General features: G+C 65.1%; 1 protein-coding gene across 1 annotated transcript; it reads right to left on the reverse strand.

The window, feature by feature from the left end:
• Positions 1–797: 797 nt before the first annotated feature.
• ERV3-1 (endogenous retrovirus group 3 member 1, envelope) lies at positions 798–6,545 on the reverse strand. The gene is made up of 2 exons (XM_074564750.1): positions 6,435–6,545; positions 798–3,196 (listed from the first exon to the last, which is right to left on the reverse strand). Exon 2 carries the CDS (start codon positions 3,086–3,088, stop codon positions 1,538–1,540), a length of 1,551 nt encoding a protein of 516 aa, XP_074420851.1. The 5' UTR covers positions 3,089–3,196; positions 6,435–6,545; the 3' UTR covers positions 798–1,537.
• Between the last annotated feature and the right edge of the window lie 3,119 nt (positions 6,546–9,664).

Here is a 9,664-nt window from a genome sequence, read left to right on the forward strand (position 1 = left end):
GGGGGGCTCATGTGGGGCTGGCTCCTGTGTGGTGGGGGAGTTGTGTGGGGGTGGCTCCTGTGTGGTGGAGGGGGTCGTGAGGGGCTGGCCCCTGTGGGGTGGGGGGGTCGTGAGAGGCTGTGGGGCTGGCTCCTGTGTGGTGGGGGAGTTGTGTGGGGCTGGCTCCATGGGGCTGGCTCCTGTGTGGTGGGGGGGGGTCATGAGGGGCTGTGGGGCTGGCCCCTGTGGGGTGGGGGGCTCATGTGGGGCTGGCTCCTGTGTGGTGGGGGAGTTGTGTGGGGGTGGCTCCATGGGGCTGGCTCCTGTGTGGTGGGGGGGGGTCGTGAGGGGCTGTGGGGCTGGCCCCTGTGGGGTGGGGGGCTCATGTGGGGCTGGCTCCCGTGGGGCGGGGGGGTCATGAGAGGCTGTGGGGCTGGCTCCTGTGTGGTGGGGGAGTTGTGTGGGGCTGGCTCCATGGGGCTGGCTCCTGTGTGGTGGGGGGGGATCATGAGGGGCTGTGGGGCTGGCCCCTGTGGGGTGGGGGGCTCATGTGGGGCTGGCTCCCGTGGGATGGGGGGGTCGTGAGAGGCTGTGGGGCTGGCTCCTGTGTGGTGGGGGAGTTGTGTGGGGGTGGCTCCTGTGTGGTGGTGGGGGGTCGTGAGGGGCTGTGTGGCTGGTTCTTGGAGGGGGGGGGGGGGGGTTGGGTTGTGTGGGGCTGGCTCCCGTGAGGTGGGGGGGGTCCTGTGGGGCTGGCTCCCGTGGGGTTGTTCCATCCCGCTTGGGCCCGGGAGAGGTCGGTAAGGATTCCAAGCGGGAGCTGAAACCGCCCCCCCCCCAGGCGGACGGAGGGTTTATTGCCCTTCGAGGAGCGCCGGCGGCGGGAGCGGAGGGCAGGCGGGGGGGGGGGGGAGGCGCGGCGTTAACGCAGCGCAGCGAGGGGACGGTTACCGCCACAGGCGCCGCGCGTCCCGCCGTCCTCCGGTCCCGTGATCCCCGAATCGCGACGGCACTGGGGGTCCCCGTGGCGCTGGGTCTCCGGCGACTCGTCCTTCGCTCAACCGGCCCGACGGCGGCCTTTGCTGGGACAACCATCGTTTGAGGCGGTCGCTGGCCGGCAACTCCGGGCGAGTTTTTGGGCTCGGGTTTAACAGAGTCGGGAGCGGGACGAATCCGGGCCGAATGTCCGAGGTGGACACGATCCGCCTGCTCCGATAACCGAAACGCTGACCCTTTGGTGTCGCGTACGCCGCGCGGGCAGCGGCGAGCCAACTTGGGAGACGCCTTCCTGGGGATTTACAGCAAGTTGGCCCACGTTTCCCGGCATCCCGTCGGCGGCCGAGGAGCAAATCCCCGGCTATAAACCCGGCAAACGGCCCGTCGCTTCGCAGCAAAAGTCCTCAACAGAACACAAACAAGCTTTCGAGACAATTTTTTGGCCGTTCCAGTCTCTCGCGCCGCCCCCCCTCCCGCGGCTCAGAGGTTGCTGGTCCAAGGAACGGACCAGCGTTGGTCCAACGATGGAAGGAGAAGACGGTAAAGTAGGAAAAGAGCGTTTCCTTCATCCATTTTTTACAGCTGGAAACTCCGGCTCGTCCGCGGCACGGCTGTACTTGACGCCGTCTGGCGACGAGGCGGCTACAGGCTGTCTCTGGGTTACAACGCGCCGAACGAACCGTCGTAAAGCCAGGCCAAGACACAACGCAAATAACAACGCCGCTACGGCGCACAGCGCGTAAAACAGGCTGCGCTTAACCCCCGGGGCGCCTGGAAGCCACGAGAAGGGCTCGGATTCCCGACTTTCCCAGCTTTGAACGGGGACGTGGGCTAATTCTCTTATTTTAGAGGCTATTTCTTGAACGACCCGACCGTTATCGTCGATTTTTAAACAACGGTTCAAATCAAAATTTAACGTCCTCCAAACGTCACCTCCTCCGGCCGGTCGGGAGTCGGGAACCAAGCGGCGTCGCGGGGCCGGGTTTGCCAACGCGTCCGAGGCACGCGCCATCTCGCCGGCAGAAACTTCTAAACCATCTCGGAGCTGCACGATACGGTTTAGGTTATAAATAGGTTCCGGAGCACCGTTAATTAACTCATTGGGCTTCCAGGTTTCCAGGAGTCGCCGGAAGAGGGGCCAGTCGTCTTCCTCCCACCGTTGGCTACTCGGGATGGGCAGACCCTCCTCAGTCGATCGTTTCTTCCGCGGGAGATGGTGGGACGGCTTGACATCGGGATCGCCGCTTTCGGAGAGGAGGAAAAACAAAGGCCGGATGATTCCGACGTAACAAACCCCCGTCCAATTCGCCGGCAGGGCTTTATAAGCGCGATAGCCGCAAATCCAATGGTGGCCTTTGAGAGCTTTGGCGCCGCTTTCGAACAGCCCGGCGGGAGCGGAGGGCACTTGAAAATAAGTGGAATTGTCCGTTCCCAAAGGGCTGAGGACCGTCAGGTTTTGCCAGGGGAGCCGGGGGTGGGGTCTGCCCGTAACCCGGCAGAACCAAGCGCCCCCGTCGTTCCTCCAGCCACACGTGGTGTTTAGTTCCGGTCCGTACGGCTCGTCGATGCGACTGGTCAGATTCGTCGGGGACCAAAAACCGGAAAAGGCTTCCTGGTGGCCCGATTCGTTCACCCATGCCCATCGGGGCCCCTCGGCTGCGAGGCCGTCGATTTGGGTGGTGGGCACGGCGTAAGGGCTGCCGGGAGGCGGATGGTTGGCGTAGGTGAAGGTCCAGTTACAGACACTCGTGCCCAGGAAAGTCCCCCCCGGCTGGGTGCGTTTCAGACAGTACTGGCCTTGGGCTGGGTATTGTACCGGCCAAGGAGACGGCGTGCTTTCCTCTTCCCAGTAGGTGTCGTTCCCGACGGCGCCGTAACCGCTCACCAACCACTTGGGAGAGACGGGGAGGGAGGTCCACGGCCAGCTCTCCAGGCCCAGCGCCCCTCCGCACAGCCAGCAATTAGTGAGATTAAACAAGCGGGCGACGGAGCGGCCTAAAGCTACAAACTCGTTTGCCCCTTCTCGGCGAAGAGTTAAGGAGCCGACGCCATGCCGGGGATTGAGGGCGAAGAAAAGGGTTACCCAGAGCAGCTTGGGCGAGAGGGCGCGAGGCATCCTCAAAAACCGCAAGCGAAGCGACGGTCACCGCTGCGATGCGAAACGTGGAGGTACGCGCGGATCTCCCGGAGGGTCTGCAGCGGCGGCGTCTCCGGTGGGCCGCGCCTAGAGAGAGAGAAAACCAAGGAAAAAATCGCCCTCGGTTCGGCTCGGGAAGCGGGTTCGCTGTTACTAAAGAGGCGGGACAATCCATCCGTGGAATAATTACTAAAACGAGCCAAAAGACAGCATCGTTCACACCTCGAGGAAAGGTACGGAATGAAAAAGTTTCTAGGGTAGGACACGGCCGCAGCCGGGACGCCAGGAATCCACTCCATCTGCCTTTCCCTGGACGATATCGCTTGCGAAGCAACGCGGCGGGGGGACAACGACGACGACGGGGTGGGACGGAAATCCCAGGGCCGTCTCCTGGCCATAATCCAGCGGGTACGGGAAGGGGATGGTCCTACAGAACCGATAAGCCGCGTCCTCCCTACCCTGAGCCAAGGGGGCTGTCGAATTTCGACGCGACGCCGTCCTTCGCGCCCGCTTACGCTCCTGATTAATGGCATTTTAACGCCGAAAAAGCCACCTCCGTCCCGAAGGCTACCCGCCTCCCAAGGCGCGACCGCTCCTCCCGGACTCCGCACCCCCCATTTTTTTTTTTTTTTCGTAAAGCTCTACCTTTTAAACGTCAAGCGAGACGATTTCCCGCCAATCGCAACGAAGGTCTTGTATGACTAAAGGCGCTCAAACTCCACCTTGGAGGTTAAACCCCCCCCCCCCCAAAAAAAAAAAAAAACAGTATAAAAATAGCCCGGGAAAGGAGGGATACGGGGGAAGACGCCGTCGCGAACAAGTCAGGCCGTGCCAGTGCACGAGCGCGACCAGGCTGAAGGCGCAGCCCGCTATTAGCGTACCCGGCGTCCTAACGGCGTAATAAATTAAAGGCGGCTGGAGCGACGGTGGGGAATCGGGCGTCCCTCAGGATTTAAACCCAGCCGTGCCCAGCCTCCCCCCTCGGTGAGGAGCGTTAGAACGTCAAGGGAGGGGTTTATTTTCTGCCAAAGCTACTTCGCCCCCTTAACGCGATGCCATCTGGGATCGATTTGGCGTTCTCATGCCTCGGATACTTCTCGAGGGACGTGCTGGATGCAAGGGGACCCGTTGCGACAGTCGGCAGCTCTACCAGGCCCCGTTGTAACGTCAAGGTTTCCCGGGATGGGCCAAGCCAGGTGTCGCCGGGACTTGTGGTAGGGGCTTGTGGGCAAAATAGCTGTAATTTTTGGATGCCCATTTGCACCCACCCCCCCCCCCTTCCATCGACTATGACGGCTTCCCAAAGGCACCCGTCCCACCCGGATTCGCGGGGCTTGAGGTGGCCGTTGAGTGCGTTCCGCTATCCCATCGGCCTGAGGGTAACACGGAGCGCGGAATTCCCATCTTCCATCCCGACCCACGGAATTCCTGTCTCTTTCGCCCAGTCTTGGATGACTTTGGCGGTAAAGTGGGAGCCACCAGGTCGACTGCGGTTGCGGAGAGGCGTTAAACCACGGCATTAAACCGACGCGTAACCGCTCCAAGAGCCGTTCCCAATTCTCCGCCTCGCCATGCCAGGGGGCGAACGGGGCCAGCTCCCGGGCTGCGCCATTCCACGGGCAAGGCAGGGTTTCACGGGCCGGGTTGCCACATTCCCTTGTTTCGGAAAGGCACCACACCACAGCGCCAAGGCTTTAACGGCGCCTTCTCCCATGGCGCGGGGAGAGGCCCCAGCCCGCACCAGGCCTGACGCGATTTCCACCCCTACTAGTGCATAATATTTCCCGTTAGACCTTCGGAATGGGCCGACGCAGTCTATTTGCCGGGCATCCCGTAACCCTTTACCCGTTGGAACACGTAGCGGGTCATTTTTAAGAGGGCGTCTTGTTAACGGCGGCGGCCGCAGGCTGAGACACAAGCCGGGCAGTTCCCTCGGGTGACCGGCCAACCTCTCGTCTGAGCTTCCCGATAACGGGTCTTTGGCCCCTGGGTGCCCCCTTTTTACACGTAATCGCTCCAAGAGCCGTTCCCAGTTCTCCGCCTCCCCTCCGTCGTGCCAGGGGGCGAGCGGGGCCAGCCCCCGGGCTCTGCTATTCCATGGGCCAGCCGGGGTTTCAGGAGAATGTCCTGCCGCTTTTCTTTTTTGCCACGCGGGCAACAAAGGCCTCCCACCCATTCTGTTCCCCAAATGGAAGAGTGCGCCCTTTAAAACCAGCGGAAGAGGCACTACGGATACAGCCAGGGGAGGAAGATGGGAGCTTCGTGTTGGAAAACGCTCCACGGAGCCACCAATTCTCCCGCTTGGGCACCCCCTTCCCCGGCAGCGGCTGTTGTTTGCTCGGCGTCTATCCCTCGCACAACGGCGCGGTATTCCCAGGTTTGGCCTCCCCGCCCGGCGGAGGCGGCTGTAAACCCGACGTTTTGCAGTTGTTCTGAAAACAGGGCTGGGGGGGGGGGGGGGTGTGTTATCCTCCCCGTCTGGGGCCGCTTCCCCTGGAACAACGAAGTTCTTGGTAGCGCCTTCAAGACATCGCAAGAATGTTCTGTTTGCGCCTACCATTTCCACAGAATGGTTCAGGTTGGAAGGGACCTTAAAGGCCACCCAGTGCCCCCCCTGCCCTGGGCAGGGACACCTCCCACCAGCCCAGGTTGCTCCAAGCCCCGTCCAACCTGGCCTTGAACCCCTCCAGGGATGGGGCAGCCACAGCTTCTCTGGGCAACCTGGGCCAGGGGCTCCACCGCCCTCACAGCCAAGAATTGCTTCCTTACGAAGAAAGGCTGAGGGATTTGGGTCTTTTCAGTCTGGAAAAAAGGCAACTGAGGGGGGATCTTATCAACGCTGATAAATACTGACAGGGGGGTGTCAGGAGGATGGGGCCAGGCTCTTCCCAGTGGTGCCCGGGGACAGGACAAGGGGCAACGGGCACAAACTTGACCATGGGAAGTTCCATCTCAACATGAGGAGGATCTTCTTTGCTGTGAGGGTGGCAGAGCCCTGGCACAGGCTGCCCAGAGAGGTGGGGGAGTCTCCGTCTCTGGAGACATCCCAACCCCCCCTGGACGCGTTCCTGTGCCACCTGCTCTGGGTGACCCTGCTCTGGCCGGGGGTGGGACTGGGTGATCCCCAGAGGTCCCTTCCCACCCCCGTCACCATCCCTCTGCGATTCCACCGAGCGGGAGCCGAAAGCCCCCCCCCAGGCCCTCGGACGCCGCTCGCTGCGGCTCTATTGCTCCCCGCTGAGAGGAGCCACAGGGCGAAGGCGGAAGCGGAGGGCAGGCGGGGGGGAGGAGCAGTGTTAACGGAGCACAGCGAGAGGATAGTCACCGCCACAGGCCCGCGCGTCCCGGCGTCCCCCGTCCCGGCGGTCCGCGATCCCCCAGTCGCGACGGCGCCGCGGGTCGCGATGGCGGGAAGGCAACGCCCCCCCACCGCGCTGCTTTATAGCCTCGCTCGACTCCCTCGACCAATCCGCGTGCGGGTCGTTCCGAATCGGCCAATCAGCGCTCGCCACGGCCGCTGCGCGCGCGCTTCCTGCCCTCTTGCTCGGGCGGCGGTTGGTCCGGCGCAGACGGGGGCGGGGCCGTGTGCCAGAGCGAGGCTGGGGCGAGCGGCCTCCGGAGGCCTCACCGCGCCCGCTTAGGCCGCGGCGGGGCGGGTCGGTGTGTGGGGCTGTAGGGGGTGCGCGGGTCTGCCCTGGGCCTGTGGGGAGTTTTATACAGATACAAGCGAGCTTAGAGAGCGTTATTTTGACACCCCGGTCTCTCCCAGGGGTGGGGGGCGTGAGGGGCTGTGGGGCTGGCTGCTGTGGGGTGGGGAGTTCCCGTGGGGTGGGGAGTCCTGTGGGGCTGGCTCCTGTCTGTCGGGAGTGCTGTGGGGTGAAGGGCTGTGGGGCTGCGTCCCTTCTGTGAGGTGGGGTGTCCTGTGGGGCGAAGGGTTGCTGTGGAGTGTTTGCCGTGGAGCTGGGGGTCCCGTGGGGCTGGGTCCCTTCCATGGGGCAAGGAGCTGCTGTGGGGCAAGTGGCTGCTGCTGTGGGGCTGGGTCCCTTCTGTGGGGCAAGGAGCCGCCGTGGGGCTGGGTCCCTTCTGTGGGGCAAGTGGCTGCCGTGGAGCTGGGTCCCTTCTGTGGGTCTGGGTCCTTTCTGTGGGGCAAGGAGCTGCCGTGGGGCTGGGTCCTTTCTGTGGGGCAAGGGGCTGCCGTGGGGCTGGGTCCTTTCCATGGGGCAACTGGCTGCTGTGGGGCGGGGTTCCTTCTGTGGGGCAAGGAGCTGCCGTGGGCCTGGGTCCTTTCCATAGGGCAAGGAGCTGCCGTGGGACAAGTGGCTGCTGCTATGGGGCTGGGTCCCTTCTGTGGGGCAAGTGGCTGCCGTGGGGCTGGGTCCCTTCTGTGGGTCTGGGTCCCTTCTGTGGGGCAAGGAGCTGCCGTGGGGCTGGGTCCCTTCTGTGGGGCAAGGAGCTGCCATGGGGCAAGTGGCTGCCGTGGGGCTGGGTCCCTTCTGTGGGGCAAGGAGCTGCCGTGGGGCTGGGTCCCTTCTGTGGGGCAAGGAGCTGCCGTGGGGCTGGGCCCTTTCCGTGGGGCAAGTGGCTGCTGCCGTGGGGCTGGGTCCTTTCCGTGGGACAAGGAGCTGCCGTGGGTCTGGGTCCTTTCCGTGGGGCAAGGAGCTGCCGTGGGGCTGGGCCCCTTCCGTGGGGCAGGTTTCGGGGGGGGGGGGGGGGGGGGGGGGGGGGGGGGGGGTGTCCGTGCCCAGGGGGCGGGTCCTCCCCGCCGCCAGGGGGCGCGCTGGGGCGTGGGCGTGGCCTACGCGCCCCTTCCCATCGTGCCCCGCGCGGCGGGGCTATAAAAGGGCGGCGCGGCGCGGGGTCCTCCGGGGTGCGGCGGCGGCGGGGGCGGATGGTGCTGGGGAGCGGGGAGGGCCGGGAGGGGGTTGCGGGGGTGCGTGTGGGGTGTATGTGGTGCGCGTGTGGTGCCGCCAGCCCGCCCCCACGCACACACACACACACACTTTGTTTTTTACACGTTGATCTTATTCGATCGGCCGGGCCGGACCGGGCCGAGGTGAGAAGAAACGTCGCCGCGAAGCCCCCGGGGCGCTGTGCGGCGGGCGGCGGCGGGCGGGATGAGTCGATCAGATAGGCGAGGCCTCGGCCCGTGAGCGCCCTGCGATTCTGACCCGCCGCCGACACCGACCGCCGGGCTGGGGAGGGGGACGCGAGGCCCCCGAACGCGCCCCCACACACGGGGACCGTCAGCGCTTTCCCCGGGCCGCCGGGGGCTCCGCGCCGGGGGGTGGGGGGGGGGGGGGGGGGGGCCTGCCGTGCACCGGGCCCTGCGAGCTCCCTGGGAGCTTGGCACGGGGCTGTGCGAGCCCTGCGGTGCGCAAGGGCCGTGCCCAAGGGCCGGTGAGCCCTGCGCGGGGCTCTGCCGGCCCCCGTGGGGCACAACGGCTGCGCACGAGGGGCTGTGAGCTCCCTGCGAGCTTTGCACGGGGCTGCGGGAGCCCTGTGGGTGCACAAGAGCTTTGCACCAGGCCTTGTGAGCTCCCTGCCACACGTGTGAGCCCTGCACGGGGCTCCCCCAGCCCGGCAGCGTGCAAGGGCTGTGCACGAGGGGCTGTGAGCTCCTTGTGAACTTTGCACGGGGCTGTGCGAGTCCTGTGGTGCACGAGAGCTTTGCACCAGGCCCTGTGAGCTCCCTGCAAGCCTGGCACAGGGCTGTGCGAACCCTGCGGTGCACAAGAGCCGTGCACAAGGGGCTGCGAGCTCTGCACGGGGCTCCCCCAGCCCGGCAGCGTGCAAGGACCATGCACCAGGCCCTGCGAGCTCCGTGCAAGCTCTGCAGGAGGCTGCGCACGAGGGGCTGCGAGCTCTGTGGGAGCTTTGCACGGGGCTGTGCAGGCCCTGTGGGTGCACAAGAGCCGTGCACCAGGCCTTACGAGCTCAGTGCAACGCGAGTGAGCACTGCACGGGGCTCCCCCAGCCCGGCAGCATGCAAGGACCGTGCACCAGGCCCTGCGAGCTCCGTGCAAGCTCTGCAGGAGGCGGTGCACGAGGGGCTGTGAGCTCCCTGCGAGCTTTGCACGGGGCTGTGCGAGCCCTGTGGTGCACAAGAGCTTTTGCACGAGGGTCTACGAGCTCCGTGCGAGCTCTGCACGGGGCCGTGCCAGCTCTGTGGTGCACAAGAGCTTTGCACGAGGGTCTGTGAGCTCCCTGTGGGCTGTGCACGAGGGTCTGTGAGCTCTCTGTGGGCTGTGCACGAGGCCGTGCGAGCTCCATGCAATGTGTGCAAGCTCTGCACGGGGCCGTGCCAGCCCTGTGGTGCACAAGAGCTTTGCACGAGGGTCTACGAGCTCCGTGCGAGCTCTGCACGGGGCCGTGCCAGCCCTGTGGTGCACAAGAGCTTTGCACGAGGGTCTGCGAGTTCCCTGTGGGCTTTGCACGAGGGTCTATGAGCTCCGTGCGAGCTCTGCATGGGGCCGTGCCAGCCCTGTGGTGCACAAGAGCTTTGCACGAGGGTCTGTGAGCTCCCTGTGGGCTGTGCACGAGGCCGTGTGAGCTCCG

The sequence above is a fragment of the Larus michahellis genome, chromosome 21 (assembly GCF_964199755.1).
Source record: "Larus michahellis chromosome 21, bLarMic1.1, whole genome shotgun sequence".
Classification (NCBI taxonomy): domain Eukaryota; kingdom Metazoa; phylum Chordata; class Aves; order Charadriiformes; family Laridae; genus Larus; species Larus michahellis.

Excerpts from the sequence above, each read along its gene's own strand:
- ERV3-1 (XM_074564750.1), bottom strand. The coding sequence starts at position 3,088 with ATGCCTCGCGCCCTCTCGCCCAAGCTGCTCTGGGTAACCCTTTTCTTC.